The sequence below is a fragment of the Salvelinus fontinalis genome, chromosome 3 (genome assembly GCF_029448725.1).
Source record: "Salvelinus fontinalis isolate EN_2023a chromosome 3, ASM2944872v1, whole genome shotgun sequence".
Taxonomy (NCBI): domain Eukaryota; kingdom Metazoa; phylum Chordata; class Actinopteri; order Salmoniformes; family Salmonidae; genus Salvelinus; species Salvelinus fontinalis.
In genome coordinates, this window is record NC_074667.1 from 46644986 (window position 1) to 46665027 (window position 20042).

At 39.6% G+C, this 20042-nt stretch overlaps 1 protein-coding gene across 2 annotated transcripts in view; it reads right to left on the reverse strand.

Annotated features, from left to right (window-relative positions):
* Positions 1-2059: 2059 nt before the first annotated feature.
* Positions 2060-20042, reverse strand: part of LOC129851011 (protein FAM107B-like) — a 46468-nt gene continuing 28485 nt past the window's right edge. For both annotated transcript variants that reach the window (XM_055917156.1, XM_055917155.1), the window contains 3 exons: positions 17384-17612; positions 4601-4763; positions 2060-4493 (listed from right to left, as the gene is read on the reverse strand). In XM_055917156.1, coding sequence (XP_055773131.1) covers positions 4380-4493; positions 4601-4763; positions 17384-17612 — 506 coding nt within the window. In that variant the 3' untranslated portion in view covers positions 2060-4379. The remainder of the gene's footprint in view (positions 4494-4600; positions 4764-17383; positions 17613-20042) is intronic.

Genomic DNA, 20042 nt, shown 5'->3' on the forward strand with positions numbered 1-20042 from the left:
CCCAGGCTTTGGTTTGTTACCTGTTCAGGTGTTACCAGTTCAGAATTCCAGCCTCGACACTGCTGCTCACGTCTCATTTTCTGGTTTGTAACATTATATAGGAAGTGGAATGAGTGCACTGTGTTCAGTTTGTTTGGCAAAAGAGACAGCTCCCTGGCTCTCCCTAAATGGACCCAATAGGGACGCTAAACTCAATACACTGTTGCAAACTCACTGATGATGCATACTGATGGAACGTTGTTTGCTAGAACTTTGTGTGTTTGTCTCTGTAACCTAGCTCACCAAATAATATTATTAATCTCCTGTTCAACATCATTCAATAAAAAATCGATGATTATAGACGGGTTGTTCTATTATTATTGATTTATTTTGACTTAGATAATAATTAGCCCCTTAATCAACATAAATTAAATCTTAATGTATTTTTATATTTTGATTGTGTTGCCTTGTGTTACCTACTGTATATTTTAATGACAATTCAGGCTTCCCAGAAAGTAATTTGACTATTTACTTTGCATATATAATTAAGACAGAAAAAGTCATTGATAGAGATTTTTTTTTAAATTAGTAATAATTTACTTTAAACAAAACACATTTTTCTATAATAGCACCATTGACAGTATCTTCAGACTATTCTATTACATCCAGCAGGAACAGTAACACCAGTGATGGTAACACCAGTGACAAATCTGCAGAAAATATAGAATATCTAAGATGGCGGCCACAGTTGTTCAAACCGCACTTCTTAAATTGTAAATAAATGACTTAATCATGTGATTTGATAATATATTTTAATCAAATTTCCTGTTCCCTTTAGTATAAACTGTGTAACACCAGTGACACATCTTAATGCTTCGCATCGAATTACCAAATTAATAATCAAGTTGCTAACATATGAAGAGAGAGTGCAGACTCACCATGTGCTTTTCATAACAGCCCCACCTTCAATTAACCTTTGACCCAGGAATTAGTTGGAAAGGATGTAACATTTTTTTTTAAATGGCTGTTTTTATAATGGGGGTAACACCAGTGGCATGAAATTGAGGGACAGGTATTCCCTGTAAATGATTTACAATATTTAGTTGATCTTTTCGTTTTTCAGGTAATCTACTAAATAACTGTAATACTTTCCTTTGTATTATGACATAAAACAATTTATTTTAACTCAATAATATGTCACTAAACCACGACTCATGACCCGAGGGACAAGCCATTTTCATGATACTGACCGTGTTCTAATATAAGGGTTTCTCAAACTCTGTCCTGGGGCCCCACCAGGGTGTACGTTTTGGGTTTGCCCTATCACTACACGGCTGATTCAAATAACCAACGAATTATCAAGTTTAGATTCTTTTAATCAGCTGTGTAGTGCTGGGGCAAAAACCAAAACAGACGTACAACCAGGCGGGGCCCAGGACCGAGCTTGGGAAACCCTGTTCTACGATGTATACAATAATATTTTGCAATTTAACTGTCTTACATATGTTTTATTAACAATAATACACTTAAATTAAAACAAAAACATATATTTTGTGTTATTATTTGTAAGGCCTGGGTGTCGGAGTGCGTAGTCAAGCGCAGGGAAACAGCAGGTGCAATAACAACTGTTCTTTAAATGAACACGGAGAAACCAGGCCACCCTACTAACACACTGGGTGTACTCCTCAAACAACCCCAGACATGGGGGAAACGAACACAGTCCAGTAAACACGAAGAACGAAACAAACACCACTCTTACTAACAAACAATCCCGCACAAAGAAACGTGCGGGCCGGCTGACTAATAAGCCCAACTAATTACACCCTAATACAAAACAGGTGCACCCAATAAACACATAGGGAGGGGGAGAAAAGTATCAGTGGCAGCTAATAGGCCGGTGACGACGACCGCCGAGCGCCACCCGAACGGGAAGGAGAGCCTGCCTCGGTCGAAGTCGTGACATTATCTGACCTTTTTAAGTGATTTTCCAGGTGGTTAAGGCGGGCGACAGGAAAGCCACTATTTTTGTGGAATGATCCAGACATTATCAGACCAAATGAAAGGTCACAGTGCAACTATCAATGCAGTGTTTGTCCTTTATTTATTTTCTTAGAAAGGAATACAATTTTCTCCAGCTCTTTGTACCTCTCTTCTCAAACATGTACCATAGTAATTTGAAGTACAAACCTTTGTTATTCATAACAATCATTCTGTCAATGTGAAAGCTATTGAAATATTCATACATTAATATATTTGTGCTTCTATGCAATGAAGAGACTGAAATAGAAATCAGAAAGAATGTATTCATGTTTATAACATGTACAGTTTTATAATATTAAACATCTTAAGTGGCTGCAGGAGTCAGTAAAGGCAGATATTTCATACAAGTAGAACAATATTTGGTGAAAAAACACCAAAATACAAATGGCCATCTATATGCAATCAGGATAAAAACATATTAAAGACATTTAAAAAATGACAAATGCATAATTGATCGGTAAAATAAATGTTCAGATACATAATTTCAAAGTTCTAAAGTGCCTTATTGAAATAACATTCAAATGATTGCATTTTATTTTGTATCGCTACATAATACTATTTAAAAAGCGCTGTGATGCAATTACAAATGTGAGAATATCTACCTGGTCTCAGACCTTAAGCACAAAACATAAATATCCCTTTTCAAAACATGTATATGTTACAAAAAATTGTGAAATGGGGTTAGAGAAAAATCTATATCTATAATATAACGTATGCTACAGATAGCAGATGCTTTTATACAATCTCACACGCACATACATTTTACGTATGGGTGGTCCCAGGAATCAAACTACCCTGGCGTTACAAGCGCCATACTCTACCAACTGAGCTACAAAGGACCGCGATTTCTGTGTCAGTCTCTTGTGTCTGCAACATGCATTCACACAACCACTCACACTCACCTACATACTGTACAAATACTCTATCTGATTCCTCAGATCATGTGGTTTGATAGTATACTGTTGGTATAAGCGTCACACGCACCACCATTTCATAAAGATAGCGTTCCTTGGTTTGAACTTTTTGATTAGGATGACATGCAGCTAGAGCTAGGAAGGCACTGTTAGGGATAGGTGCTTTCTCAGTGAGAGATTTCACATTGAGACATGTGACCTTGAATTGCAGATAAATGCCATTAGTAGGAGGAACATTTGATTGTTTACTGTTATTAACAATCTGTACTGATTGTGTGTGCAGGTACAGTGTGCTTCTTATACTGTAACCTAGAGAATTGCTATTGGATATACACAGCCTAAGATGAAAAGTAACCACTGCTTTGTGACACACTTGAGATAAACAACCAACTTTGGATTTGTCTCTTAACATCTTACGTGTCCTTGTTTCTAGAGTCATTGCAGTACGGAACACTACATCCACTAGTGAATAGCTTCTCCCCTCTTCTTCAGCCTGGTCTTATAGACTAAAAGTAACATAGTAAACGTAAATTTGACACTAGTATGATATGTCATGTTTGGTATGGTTACATAAGACAGAAGGTTACTTAAGGTAAAAACAAAAGTAGGGTGGTTGGTCGGGATGCATGAGTAGGCCTAGAACACGAATGTCTAGCAACCCAAAGGTTGTGTATTCAAATCTCATCACGGGCAACATTTAGCATTTTAGCTAATGAACAACTTTGCAACTATTTACTACTTTTTAGCTACTTTGCAACTACTTAGCATGTTAGCTAACCCTTCCCCTAACCCTTTAACCTAGCTCCTAAGCTTATCCTTAACCCCTAACCCTAACCGTTAGTCTAGTTAACGCTAGCCACCTAGCTAACGTTAGCGACAACAAATTGGAATTCGTATCATGTCATATGTTTAGCAAATTCTTAGCATATTATACGAATTGCAATCCGTAACATATCGTATGAATTGTCATTCGTAATAATCATACGAAATGGATGATGGACATCCACAAATTAATTCATACCATACGAAACGTAACATATCATACTATTTGGAGTGCCCCGGAATTACGTTTACTATGTTACGTCTACCCCCGAGTCCATGTTGTCCTTTTTGACCCTAACACTCTCATGTCAGTTACTCTGGATTGAGATATCACAGACACAGTTTGACCTATCCCTGTAACAGTAGCCCATTGCAGAGTCAACCTTCCTTCTCTGTCTCTCTCTGTCTCTCCCGCTGTGTCTCTGCTCTGAGTGGGTTAGTGAAGGCATTGTGTCATGGCTTGCCAACCAGTCCTTGTAGGTAGAACTTCCTTGCTGTTGTCTTGAGTTGTGCAGTCAGAGCAACACAACACAGCTGTTCTGTGTCCACTCACGCGCATAATACACACAAGTGTACAAACTTCAGCAGATTCTAACTCAACGGTATACTTGGACCGGTTTGTCCCTACACCTCTTTCTCTCCATTATTGTGAAAGGACGTCCGTCTCAAGTTCTCCTTGACCTTGACAAACTCTGGGGCTCTCACGGTCTCCTGTTTTTTTCCCTGCTCCTTCTCCAGCTGAATCAGAAACAAAAGGGAGTTTATTCAATCAATTTCGATTAGATTAAATTGTAAAAAGCTCTATAGCAATATAATTGTATTGACCGATTGATGATCTCTCCTACCTCTTCTAGCTTCTCCTTCCTCTTGAGGAGCTCTTGTTCCAGAGGGGAGATTTTCTTTCTGGCCTCATCTTCCTCCTTCCTCTGCTTGATGATCTGTTCCCTCTTCCTGGCATCCAAGACACGCTGCAGCTCCGGCTTAGACTCCATCCCAACACCGCCACTCCTAAGAGACCGAGAGAGAGAAGGTGTTTACTAAGGTCATCTGCATTTTAATTTAACTTCAATGTTTTCCTCTTGTCTCCAGCAGAGGGAACTCTAATCATGCTAAATGCTATGTTCTGATTTTGCTCTCATACAATATCCTTTCATCACCCAAAGCAGTGGTGTGTGGGTAAAATCACTGGGGAAGACAAGTCAGGAAAAAAGTCTTATTATAACCTATGTGTTGTGATAATTGCGTTGTTTGCTGTATCCTGTTAGTTCATATTGCTTGACAACCTGATATACAGTTGAAGTCGGATACATTAGCCAAATACATTTAAACTCAGTTTTTCACAATTCCTGCCATTTAATCCTAGTAAAAATCCCCTATTTTAGGTAAGTTAGGATGACCAATTTATTTTAAGAATGTGAAATGTCAGAAAAATAGTAGAGAGAATTATTTATTTCAGCTTTTATTTCTTTCATCACATTCCCAGTGGGTAAGAAGTTTACATACACTCAATTAGTATTTGGTAGCAATGCCTTTAAATAGTTTAACTTGGGTCAAAAGTTTCGGGTAGCCTTCCACAAGCTTCCCACAATAATTTGGGTGAATTTTGGCCCATTCCTCTTGACAGAGCAGGCATAACTGGATCAGGTTGGTAGGCCTCCTTGCTTGCATATGCTTTTTCAGTTCTACCCACACATTTTCTATGGGATTAAGGTCAGGGCTTTGTGATGGCCACTCCAATACCTTAACTTTGTTGTCCTTAAGCCATTTTGCCACAACTTTGGAAGTATATTTGGGGTCATTGTCCATTCGGAATACCCATTTGCGACCAAGCTTTAACTTCCTGACTGGTGTCTTGAGATGTTGCTTCAATATATCCACCTAATTTTCCTCCCTCATGATGCCATCTATTTTGTGAAGTGCACCAGTCCCTCCTGCAGCAAAGCACCCCCACAACATGATGCTGCCACCCCCGTGCTTCACAGTTGGGATGGTGTTCTTCGGCTTGCAAGCCTCCCCCTTTCTCCTCCAAACATAACGATGGTCATTATGGCCAAACAGTACTATTTTTGTTTCATCAGACCAGAAGACATTTCTACAAAAACTACAATCTTTGTCATCATATGCAGTTGCAAACCGTAGTCTGGCTTTTTTATGGCGGTTTTGGAACAGTGGCTTCTTTCTTGCTGAGCGGCCTTTCAGGTTGTCGATATAGGACTCGTTTTACTGTAGATATAGATACTTTTGTACCTGTTTCCTCCAGCATCTTCACAAGGTCCTTTGCTGTGGTTCTGGGATTTATTTGCACTTTTCGCACCAAAGTACGTGCATCTCTAGGAGACGGAACGCATCTCCTTCCTGAGCGGAATGACAGCTGCGTGGTCCCATGGTGTTTATACTTGCGTACTATTGTTTGTACAGATGAACGTGGTACCTTCAGGCGTTTGGAAATTGCTTCCAAGGATGAACCAGACATGTGGAGATGTACAATTTTTTTTCTGAGGTCTTGGCTGATTTCTTTAAATTTTCTCATGATGTCAAGCAAATAGGCCTTGAAATACATCCACAGGTACACCTGCAATTGACTCAAATGATGTCAACTAGCCTATCAGAAGCTTCTAAAGCCATGACATCATTTTCTGGAGTTTTCTAAGCTGTTTAAAAGCACAGTCAACTTAGTGTATGTAAACTTCTGACCCACTGGAATTGTGATACAGTGCATTACAAGTGAAATAATCTGTCTGTAAACAATTGTTGGAAAAATTACTTGTGTCATGCACAAAGTAGATGCCCAGCCGACTTGCCAAAACTGTAGTTTGTTAACAAGAAATTTGTGGAGTGGTTGAAAAACAAGTTTTAATGACTCCAACATATGTGTACGTTAACTTCCGACTTCAACTGTATAGGCCTAAGGCTGAGACAATAAGAAGACACAGTGAGCAGAATAAATTCAACCACACCTTTGTTTCATCACAAAACCGGAGAGCAACATATGTCCGGTGAAGTCCACAAACAGTTACGTGACATACAGCATGGTCGAGCAAGTTAAAACCTGTTTGGGCTGCAGGGGCAGTATTGAGTAGCCGGATAAAAGGTGCCCATTTCAAACGGCCTCGTACTCAATTCTTGCTCGTACAATATGCATATTATTATTACTATTGGATAGAAAACACTCTCTAGTTTCTAAAACCGTTTGAATTATATCTGTGAGTAAAACAGAACTCATTTTGCAGCAAACTTCCTGACAGGAAGTGGAAAATCTGAAATCGATGCTCTGTTCTAGGGCCTGCCTATAAATGTCCTTGATATATATCAGTATACATGCACTTCATACGTCCTCCACTAGATGTCGACAGGCAGTGAGAGAAGAAATGGAGTGTGTAACTTGATCTGGGGTCGAACAAAAGCTCTTTGTATGACGTGTCACCAGTTTCCTGTTTTCTGGAGAGCGCGTGAAGGGACCTGGTTTTGCCTTCTGTACAGCTGTCGTTATAGACGACTAATATCTCCGGCTTTGATTTTATTTGATACATGTGACAATATCATCGTAAAGTATGTTTTTTCAATATAGTTTTATTAGATTATTGAAATTTTTTCAGTACGTTAGGCGTGTTGCGTTGTGTGCCTTTGTTCAGGAAGGAGAGCTTCGCGCCACTTTGCTAGCTTTCCGTGCTAATTGACTGGAGAAGAGGACATTCTAAATCCAAACAACGATTGTTCCCGACAAAGGACCCCTTGTACAACATTCTGATGAAAGATCGTCAAAAGTAGGACCCATTTTATGATGCTATTTCATATATCTGTCGAACATGTTGTACTAGTCGTTTGCGCCCAGAGTTTGGGCACGCTCTCGCCATAACGTAAACTGCATATCGTAATGAAGTTATTTTTAGAATTCTAACACGGCGATTGCATTAAGAACTAGTGTATCTATCATTTCCTATACGACATGTATTTTTTAGTAACGTTTATGTATAGTTATTTGGTCAGAATAGTTTGAGTGTCATAAAAATATCCGCACATTCTGGGAAAAAGATGCTACGTTAGCACAATGTATAACCACTGATTTCAGCTCTAAATATGCACATTTTCGAACAAAACATAAGTGTATGTATAACCTGATGTTATAGGACTGTCCTCTGATGACGCTTATCAAGGTTAGTCAAAAATTATATATCTTTTGCTGGTTTATTCGCTATCGCTAACGTGCCTATTGCTATCGCTAACGTGCCTTGATGAATGCGGTAGTGTGGTAGGCTATTGTAATAATGTAACGGCTTTCCTCCTCCTCTTCATCAGAAGAGGAGGAGCAGGGATCGAACCAAAATGCAGCTGAGTTTATCGACATGATTTATTACGAAAAAACACGAACTTGACTATACACTAACAAAACAAATAAACGGTGTAGACAGACCTAGACGACGAACTTACATAAAACATGAAGAACGCACGAATAGAGAAAACAGGCTACACAAAAACAACGATGAACAAACAAACCGAAACCAGTCCCGTGTGGCGTAACGACATACACAAACACAGGAGACAATCACCCACAACGAACACTGTGAAAACACCTACCTAAATAGGACTCTTAATTAGAGGAACGCCAAACACCTGCCTCTAATTAAGAGCCATACCAGGCAACCCATAAACCAACATAGAAACAGAAAACATAGAATGCCCACCCAACCTCACGTCCTGACCAACTAACACATATAACAAACTAACAGAAATAGGTCAGGAACGTGACAAGTAAGCTAATATAATGCTATATTGTGTTTTCGCTGTAAAACACTTAAAAAATCGGAAATATTGGCTGGATTCACAAGATGTTTGTCTTTAATTTGCTGTACACCATCGATTTTTCAGAAATGTTTTATGATGAGTATTTAGTTATTTGACGTTGGTGTCTGTAATTACTCTGGCTGCTTCGGTCCTATTTGTGACGGTAGCTGTGATGGTAGCTGCAATGTAAAACTGATCTATACCTCAAATATGCACATTTTGAACAAAACATAGATTTATTGTATAACATGTTATAAGACTGTCATCTGATGAAGTTGTTTCTTGGTTAGTTTGGTTGGTTCTTGGTTAGTTAGGTTGGCTTTGTGCATGCTACCTGTGCTGTGAAAAATTTCTTTCCTTTTTTGTATTTGGTGGTGAGCTAACATAAATATATGTGGTGTTTTCGCTGTAAAACATTTTAAAAATCGGACATGTTGGCTGGATTCACAAGATGTTTATCTTTTATATACTGTATTGGACTTGTTAATGTGTGAAAGTTAAATATTTCAAAAAAATATATTTTGAATTTCGCGCCCTGCACTTGAAGTGGCTGTTGTCATATTGTGCCCGGCTTCGGGCTTGCAGCCCAAAGAAGTTAATGTTTACGACATTTTCGGACTACTAAATAACTATTGATTTATAAGCACAGAGAGTTACCGCAAGTTGCAAAGAAAACAGGCGCTGCCGCCACTCTTCCAGCACCATTACAACATTTTAACATCATCTAATCACCTATGCTTAGTCTAATACAGTTACAACTAAAAGAAAAGATACAAATAACGATTTACTCCAATCAACGTAAGCTAAATATGATGTGGCTGTTCATGTTACTGATTTCTCTCTCTCTGTGTGTGTGTGTGTGTGTGTGTGTGTGTGTGTGTGTGTGTGTGTGTGTGTGTGTGTGTGTGTGTGTGCGCTCAAAGAAAAAACATGTTGACTCAGCCTACTTGTAGAGAAACTCCAAAGCCATCCTCCTCTTTTATGTTGCCTAAACGGCAGTGGTGGAAAAAGTCCCCAATTGTTATACTTGAGTAAAAGTAAAGATAATAGAAAATGACTCAAGTAAAAGTGAAAGTCACCCAGTAAAATACTACTTGAGTAAAAGTCTAAAAGTATTTGGTTTTAAATATACTTAAGTATCAAAAGTAAATGTAATTGCTAAAATAAGTGTCAAAAGTCAATGTAAAAGTATAAATCATTACAAATTCCTTATGTTAAGCAAACCAGACGGCACCATTTTCTTATTTTTGTATTTATTTACAGATAGCCAGTAAATAAACACTCCAACACTCAGACATCATTTACAAACTAAGCATTTGTGTTTAGTGAGTACGCCAGATCAGAGGCAATATGAATGACCAGGGATGTTCTCTTGATAAGTGCGTGAATTTGACCATTTTCCTGTCCTACCAAGCATTGAAAATGTAACGAGTTCTTTTGAGTGTCAGGGAAATTGAATGGAGTAAAAGTACATTATTTTATTTAGAAATGTATTGAAGTAAAAGTAAAAATTGTCAAAAATATAAATATTAAAGTAAAGTACAGATACCCCCAAAAACTACTTAAGTGGTACTTTAAAGTATTTTAACTTAATAAGTACTTTACACCACTGCTAAACGGTCTATAACTCTGTCACACATTTTACACTTTTAGTTTTTGTTTTCCTATGCTTGCTCGCTAGCCTAACTGCCTTTCATTGGCAACGATGCGCCAGCCCAGCTACGTAACATTAGCCTACTACATCTAACCACATGTTGCACTTCCATCCTATCTGGCCAGGGGCACAATGTATGGATTTATGGTTTGATCAGAATCTGCGTTATAAATCATTGGCTAGTATGGAGAATTAGGTAAAACCACAAGTCCAAATCCCTATATATATTCCTGGCTAATTTAAGAAAAGGCCGATTTTAGCTAGCTAGCTAGCCACCTGAGGACAGCAACACAACGAGACTCAACAATTAAATTTTTTTTCTGTCAATGACGTTTGGCTTCAGATGTAATGTGATTGGTGTGAAGCCAAATCCAAACTGGCTTCCCTTTTTTTTGGTGGGCCAGGACTATTCACAGCTGAGCTCGCTCAGTTTAGCTCAACGCTGATTGGCTATATTTTATATATGTTTTATCAAGGCAGGCCAAATGCTTGCTGACAACAGTGTCATACCCTTTCTGACCTGACAGCGTCAGCGAGATGGGCTACACATACTGAGACAGAGGGGGCGCTGTTTTGTTAGTTCGGATGCTTTCTCTGGTGAGATACTGTATATTTAGCCTCTAGGCGATTTGAAGGACATTTATCAAACTCAGAGATTAAATAAATTATTGTGTATGTTTTTTTAAATATTTTTTTCTTGGTCCAATTTTTGGGGAGTCCTGGCTCCCCTTGACATCCATAAATACACACCACTGCTCACCCATAGTTTTTTTCTTCATGATTCAATTACATTAATATGACAAAAATAAAATGTGAAAGGATTATGTTGCATTTTTGCAAATAACAATGGCATAGAAGTAAAGCTTTTTTCCCTGCTCATAAATTCTCCTGTAGTCCTAACAAGGGCTACGGGACTTGTGATCCACAGACCGGTGTTTGTCTCTGAATCTCTATGGTGATGCCAGATTAATTAGGAGCCTGTTTTCTTATTAGACAGAAAAGGACAGCAGGAAGCACACCGCTGAGGTTTGGTGGTGGGACCCTTGTTTTGTTTTATCAGAAAGGAAGAAAACCATCCTTCTCAATTGTTAATCAACTTTGAGTTTATTCAATCATAGCATATGGCCTCTAAAACTCATCAAGAATTCATTCAATATCTCCCCCCAATATCCCACATCAGACCTCTTCAGAGTGAAATGCCATTATACTCAGGATAAGATAGAAAGTGTTGAGCTCTCTTTGTAACTCTCCTCTCACCTCTCCTCTTTGAGACTGCTAATTCAATTCATGTAGTGCCTTTGGCCCCCTTAGGGAGATGCAGTCACCATTTTTTTTGGTGGTAGAGAGATGGAGGGCTGCTATTGAGGTGTGATTAGTGTTTTTGTTAATTTTGTCTCTGCTCATCAAATAAGTCAGAGCAGTGTACACACACACACACACACACACACACACACACACACACACACACACACACACACACACACACACACACACACACACACACACACACACACACACACACACACACACACACACACACACACACACACACACACAGTTTATAGCAGTAGCCTGTGTACTGTAGATAGTTTATGAAAGTAACACACTACCAATAGACTACAATCCCTATTCCCCAAAAATCTGTAGAAGGTATAGTTTGATCGCCAAGCACAGGACAAGAATAGCACAGTGAAAGGGCTGATATTTGAGTCCACTATATTACTTTCTGGTTGCTGTCATCCATAGGCCTATTCATGACATACTCTGGGACCTCTGACTCCTCTATACCTTCTCACTGCTCTAAAATCAATAGACATTCCTTTCTTACTACACAGCATTGTGAACGGCATTGACATTTGAAACAAAACATGTTTTTTTCTGTGTGTTGTGGTCTACGCTTTTTTCCCCTCTTTCATCTTACATCTATCCAGACATCAATGCTCAATGACACAAAAAATATGTATATCGAGTGAGAGAGTGAACGAGAGCGGTAGCGAAACAGCAATCAGAGAAAATGGAGACCACTCAGTAAGAGAGAGAAAGACTGTTCAAGTTGATGACCTGCCCTCCCATCACAGGGGTGTGGCTGATCTCCCAGCGCTGTAAGGTCTCTCTCTCTGTCATGGTGCCCAACACAGATTGCCTGTTCTGGGCTTTGACTCTCATAGCCATACCCCTCTTAGCACTAGTAGCAGTGCCAACCCAAGCCCAGCAGATACATGTAGATTCTTAATTGAAAGCATGACACCCTGCCAGCTTACCTCTGAGTATCTGCCTGCCTGCCTGTAGAAAAACAGAAGTGAATGCGTGTGTGTAGGCTGTACAGTTTAAACTACGGTCCTATTCAATGTTGACTTAATATCTATCAATGTGCTCAATTTCATAAAAAGGTAAATGAATGACATTAATGAAAATTAATTTCGCTATAATTTCAAGTACATGTGATGGTGAATGCATACTAAAAAGATTTACACCAAGTGTGATTAATTATTTTTTAACTCAGAAGGAAATATCAAGAGGATCAGGTAAGTGATAAAACAGTCAAATAACAATATCGAAATGTCACTATCAATCATGTTACTAGTATGCAAATCAGACACCTTTCAGCATGGAATAAACATCGAGGTAGGTATACCAATAAGAATCATGTAAGTAATAAAAAAATAATCATAATTTGGCAGTACGTCCAACCGGCCTCACAACTACAGACCACGTGTAACCACACCAGCCCAGGACCTCCACATCCGGCTTCTTCACCTGCGGGATTGTTTGACCAGCCACCCGGACAGCTGATGAAACTGTGGGTTTGCACAACTGAAGAATTTCTGCACAAACTGTCAGGAACTGTCTCAGGGAAGCTCATCTGCATGCTTGTCGTCCTCACCAGGGTCTTGACCTGACTGCAGTTTGGCGTCGTAACTGACTTCAGTGGTCAAGTAAAGTGTGCTCTTCATGGATGAATCACGGTTTCAACTGTACCGGGCAGATGGCAGATAGTGTGTATGGCTTCGTGTAGGCGAGCAGTTTGCTGATAACAACCTTGTGAACAGAGTGCCCCATGGTGGCAGTGGGGTTATGGTATGGGCATGCAAAAGCTACGGACAACAAACACAATTGCATTTTATTGATGGAAATTTGAATGCACAGAGATACCGTGACGAGATCCCGAGGACCATTGCCGTGCCATTCATCCGCCACCATCTCCTTATGTTTGCACTGCCCCATGTCACAAGGATCAGTATACAATTCCTGGAAGCTGAAAATGTCCCAGTTCTTCCATGGCTTGCAAACTCAGACATTTCACCCATTGAGCATGTTTGGAATGCTCTGGATCGATGTGTATGACAGCGTGTTCCAGTTCCCGACAATATCTAGCAACTTCGCACAGCCACTGAAGAGGAATGGGACAACATTCCACGGGACAACATTCCACAGGCCACAATCAACAGCCTGATCAAATCGTTTTTAAAGTAGATGTGTCGCGCTGCATGAGGCAAATGGTTTTCACACCAGCTACTGACTGCTTTTCTGATCCATGCCCCTACCTTTTTTTTAAGGTATCTGTGACCAACATATCTGTATTCCCAGTCATGTGAAATCCATAGATTAGCGCCTAATTTATTTAAAATCTCTTATTTACTTATATGAAGTGTAACTGAGTAAAATCTTAGAAATTGTTTCAAGTTGTGTTTATATTTTTCTTCAGTGTATTTGAGAAATATTGATGTTTCTCCAAAAATATATAATATTACAAAGGCGAAGGTAATAAAGTGCAACTTACCTCTGATCGTGTCTGGCTAAGAACCTACGAACAAAAATCTCCTCGAGTGAAGACGTGCACTTCACTTCAAGAGCCGTGGTTGAGATACGTGGTTTGACAGATAACTTTGAAAGCCAATGGACTATTTTGAATACATTTCATTGGTCAAGGGGTCGTGAAACGTTCATAAAGACATAAAGGGGAACCAATAGTATCGATTCATGTAAAAAATAATACTAATGTAAATCACCAAATTTGAAGTTACGAGGTTTTCATCCGACAGCGACTATATCATAATATAAATCTATATAACGGAAGTGATTTGGTAAAATGTAACGGAGTAAAAAGTAAATTACTTCCTTCAGAAATTACTTGAGTAAGAGTGCAAGTGCAGCCCACAGAGAGTAACTAGAAAAGTACTAGATCCTCCAAGAATGTACTTAAGTACATGTAACCACCTCTGGCTAGCAGCTAGCAGTAAAGCTGGCTAGCAGTCCAATCGATCAAAACATTCTAAAGTAAGCACTACGTGATCAAGGGATACCACAGTGTGTAGTATAGTATTCTACAGTATACTAAAACATTCTATATTAAGCACTACACAATCGAGGGGGATACTACAATGTAGTATAGGGATACTACAGTGTATAGTATTCTCCAGTATACTACTAAATTCTATAGTAAGCACCACACAATCGAGGGATACTACAGCGTGTAATAAAGTATTCTACAGTATACTACAACATTCTAAAGTAAGCAGCACTACATGATCGAGGGATACTAGAGTGTGTAGTATAGTACACTACAGTATACTCCAAAAGTCTGTAGTATGCACTACATGTTTGAGGGATACTACAGTGTGGAGTATAGGATTCTACGGTGTACTACAGTTTTACTACAGAATTCTATAGAATTCTAAATTTAGTACTATAGTATTCTATAGTAAACTGTAGTATTTGTTATGTGGGAAGATATTGGATACTGTAAATTAGACTTGAATGTTCTGCTATATTTATCTATTAACATTTATGTTTTATATTCTTCCCATTTCTCACACTAATTACACTCCAGGTTTTAGTGTACTGTGTCTTTCTCTCTGTCAGATCAATACTAGGATGTGGATATATTCTATAAGAGTCAAATTACTAGAAGATAGACAGACAGCAGACGTGACATGCATGTCCTTTTCTACCAGATTTGCTTCACAAATAATTATTTATTAGTAGACTAGTGGGTTATGACTGATTGGTCTGACTCTCCTGCAGGATATTGTCATTATAACCTATTTAGCGCCTGAATGATTAACTGACCAATGCTACAGAGTAAACAAGTTCAGATACAGGTCAGACACACCACACAGATAAGTTGGGAAATTATCGTACCGTAGAGAGATTACAGAAAGGGAAGTTCAGAGCAGATAAGGGAGATATTTGCCTGTTGTATACTGCATTCCATATTCCTGGAAATTGGGTTTCCGCGCTATGGCAATCTTTGACATTCTGTGGCATTCTACGGCATTCTACAATGACATTTTTCTTGCGTTTTGGAGAACTGCATAATGACACAAACAAGAAGAACACTAGAAGAATGTCATTTTTACTTCCAGAGCCTGGTTTTCTATGGGCCTACTCTTCAATGGCAGTGAGACAGCAGGGCTGGAGGGGCATAAACGGTCCTCTGTTGCCCACTCTCTTAAGGGTCTGAGTTCCCACTGTCACCTCATGGAGGGTTGGAGTACTGGAGCCATGGGGATTTGCCCAGATCCCAACAACTCAGCGATAGGGACAGGATCGTGGTGGGCTGTCACCTAGCAACAACTGGCTTCTAATGGTCCTGCTAATTAAAGAGATGTTGATCAAGAGCGACAGACGACAGGCTTCAATGGAGAGAAAGAACTACTCTGTTTGGGTAGTTGCTATTTGATATGCCATACACTGTCTGTGCAGTATTTATTTAGAATGTCATTTTTTTCACATTCGTAGGGGTAAAAGAATAACAACTGAGTCTAGGATTGGTTAAAACTTTGGGTGTTAACACAAATATGAACTGTACATGAACACTGGCTTGTTTTGCCATAGCTTAGCAGCAGTGTAAAGTTGAACCAGACTTTTCTGTTCACCCCACCACTATTGCAATTTCAGCTGGACTTGTGATGAACTTGCACATTTTCCCTAAATGCTGGCATGTTTTTCTTCATACCAAACTCCAAACAGAGCTGATTCTTTGTAGCCCATTTAAGAGTTCCTATTTGAGACATTTTAAACAGGGGGTGTTTTTCCCTTCCATCCCCCATACCCAAACCTGGCATGCTGAAAATATCCTGCTTCCTTAGTTTAATGGGAGGCATCTGCTGCTTTAAACAGTCCTCTTACCTCCAGTGCTGCAGTTGCTAGCTAAATATTTCTGGAACTTTTAAGTGTACTTACTAGCCTATGTTGTGAGTGGATGACCAATACCACTTTCAGAAAGCATTTTAGAGGGGCAGTGTAAGAGAGAGGGTAAATGGGAATGCTGCCTACGATCACACTCTGTTTAGATCATTATGACCCTTTTTAAACCTATCTGTCACGCCCTGACCATAGTTTGCTTTGTATGTTTATATGTTTTGTTTGGTCAGGGTGTGATCTGAGTGGGCATTCTATGTTGTATGTCTAGTTTGCCTGTTTCTGTGTTTGGCCTGATATGGTTCTCAATCAGAGGCAGGTGTTAGTCGTTGTCTCTGATTGGGAACCATATTTAGGTAGCCTGTTTTGTCATTGTGGGGTGTGGGTGATTGTCTATGTGTTAGTTGCCTGTGTCTGCACTGTTATATATAGCGTCACGTTCGTTTTATTGTTTTGTATTAGTTTGGTTAGTGTTTTCTTCTTAAATAAATAGAAGTATGTATTCACTTCACGCTGCGCCTTGGTCCTCCTCTCTTCCACATTACGACGAACGTGACACTATCCTTTCTGTTTGTTATGTTGTTACAATACAGTACCTTTGGTTTATATAAATGAGATTACACCTTTGTCATCTGACATTTCGTGACTTTTGTCTATGTTTTAGTATGTACTTCTCCTTTTATGTAAATCCATACATGTTGAGGCATGTACAGTGATCACTATAAATCCTGTATTTCTTCATTGACTTAATGCCATGATATGGGTATGTGCCTAAAATATCATATCATATGAATCTATAATGGGGAATTACGCTCTGAAATATCCATCCTCTGTGATACAATATAAGTATATGAGGCAAAACATTACAGAGGGCTTGGCTGAGAATTCTGAATTACTTGTCAGGTTGACTGACACACAGATGCATAAACATGCAAACAAGTACAGTGTAAGTGCTGAAATCATACCAATAGCTAGATTGCTGGATAATAAGCTAAATCAGCTGTTAGTTCTAGATCTTGTATGGGACTCTGTTGGGTGGGAGTTGTACCGTTTCTGGCTCATGAGCAGCTCTCGGTGGAGCTCCTGGTGGCTTTTGGAGGCTTTCACTGGATTAAGGAGCTTTTTGGGCTTGATGAGATCATCATCTCCCTCCACATAATCTGGCTGGGGGACATAGCCAGCCACGGGGGGCTGGTCCCTGTGAGGGTAGTCCTGAGGTGGGTGGCTCCCATCCTGCCTGGGCTGCTGCTCCCACTGCAGGTCCGCATAGGCTGACGCTGAATGACAGAGAGGAGGAGAGAGGGTGGGACAGGAGAAATGGACAGAGAAAGACACCAGTGTTTGTGATTAAGAAAAAAAACAGTGGAAACGTATACTAGAAATTGAGGCGTGACTGAAGGTAACAGGAAGGTGTCCATAGCAGAGGTTCCAAAGTCCCATCATGGGGAAATCTCTGGATCCTCAGGAGATGAGGAAACATTCCTGCTCATTTTCACACATTAGCCGGGCAGCAGCTGAGCAAGGACAGGTGAGCCGCCAGGCACTTGGCTCCGTTTGTGTTCTTTAGAGCTAGAGGAAATTCCATATCCCCTTTCCCCTCTCTGCTGTGGGTTGAGATGCTGACACACTAGGTTACACCTTCTTTGCTCACTGTAAACCATACATGCAAGCAACCCCCTTTGAGAATGTCATGTTCACCAAGCTTTAACATTCTGAGTCAATTATTAGGTACTCCATAAAGGTGGGGCAACTACCACTCATTCCCTCAGTGACATGCATGGGATTTAGTCATTCCGCAGCACTCTCAATGGAAGTGATAGGATCATTCATAGAATGTTGATTCCGTCGTTAGGATGTGAATGGTCCCATCAGAACATACAAAGATACATTCAAGCATAGACATGGTTTCGTAATGTCTGTACCAAATGTCCCAGCCCACTGTATTTTCCACATATTTTAGTGGGTTTTGTTCCATCAGAACAGACAGATTAAGAGGCACCTGATCTGTGCTAGAGTGTTTCTGGAGAGAGATCAGATGTCATACGCAAGCAGGCCAGCTCAGAACAATGACTCTTTCTCAAGTGCAACCAGACACCATCTCTGCTACTTAATATTTCAGAAAAATGAAATGAGCTGTGGTTGTCTTGTCCCAGCTCTTCCCAATCAGGGCTAGTGACAGGTTGTTGATGGGCTGGAGCCAACAGGAGATGATTTGTGCATTGGAAACAGTAACAAACACATCAACACATTTTAGATGGAAAAATAAATCTGGTTCTTGTGGTGCGTTAGCAAATACAGGTAATTGAATTCAGGTCATTGCTTGAAATGCTAGTTGGGCCATTTTCTTATCTGCCTCATTCTCATTCTGACAGAATGCCACTAACAGCAGATTGACAACTACAGTAAAATTATTGCTTAGCAGTGCAGTAACTTGCAGTGACTCTGAAGGAACAACAGCAGAAACATGTGATCCAGGCTGTGTCATTTTTCTGAGGATTAATAGGGCATTAGGGAGAGCACAGGGAGAACGCAATTCATAGAGAGGGAAAGATAGAAAGTAATAGAAAGAGAGAAAGCAATACAGAGGAGGAAATGAAAGAGAAAGTAATCAAAAGAAAGAGAGCAATACAGAGAGAGCTGGAGATAACAGAAGTATTACAATGAAAGAGACAGGGGAACGGAGAGAGACAGGATAAAAAGTCCTAAAAAGAAAGTGAGCAACACAGAAAGGGAGGGATACATAGAAAGAAATAGAACGGGAGAGAGAGAGAAAGAGAAGCCCAGGGTAATTGTTTTTTTTATGAGCGCTGGTCCAGCAATGCAGACTGCCTTCTAATGCCTTGGAGGTAAATGGAGGGAGAGGTTTCAAAAGCAGTAGCGATGTATAAAGCAGCTTACTGTGCTCCAGCTCTCTGCTGGATCCCTACACAACAGTTGTTGTATTAGCCTTACAGTGAAATGCTTACTTCCAAACTGTGAACCAACAATGTAGTTTTAAGAAAAATAAGTGTTAAGTAAAAAGTTTAAAATAATAGTAATTAAAGAGCAGCAGTAAAATAACAGTAGCGAGGCTATATACAAGGGGTACCAGTACAGAGTCAATGAGCGGGGCCACAGGTTAGTCGAGGTAATTGAGTTAATATGTACACTACCGTTCAAAGTTTGGGGTCACTTAGAAATGTCCTTGTTTCTGAAAGAAAAGCAATTTTTTGTCCATAAAAATGACATCAAATTGATAAGAAATACAGTGTAGACATTGTTAATGTTGTAAATTACTATTGTTGCTGGAAACGGCTGATTTCTTATGGAATATCTTCATATGCGTACAAAGAACCATTATCAGCAACTATCACTCCTGTGTTCCAATGGCACATTGTGTTAGCTAAGCCAAGTTTATAATTTTAAAAGGCTAATTGATCATTAGAAAACCCTTTTGAAATTATGTTAGCACAACTGAAAACTGTTGTCCTGATTAAAGAAGCAATAAAACTGGCCTTCTTTAGATGAGTCGAGTATCTGGAGCATCAGAATTTGTGGGTTTGATTACAGGCTAAAAATGGCCAGAAACAAAGCACTTTTTTGTTAGTCTATTCTTGTTCTGAGAAAATAAGGCTATTCCATGCGAGAAATTACCAAGAAACTGAAGATCTCGTGCAACGCTGTGTACTACTCCCTTCACAGAACAGCGCAAACTGGCTCTAACCAGA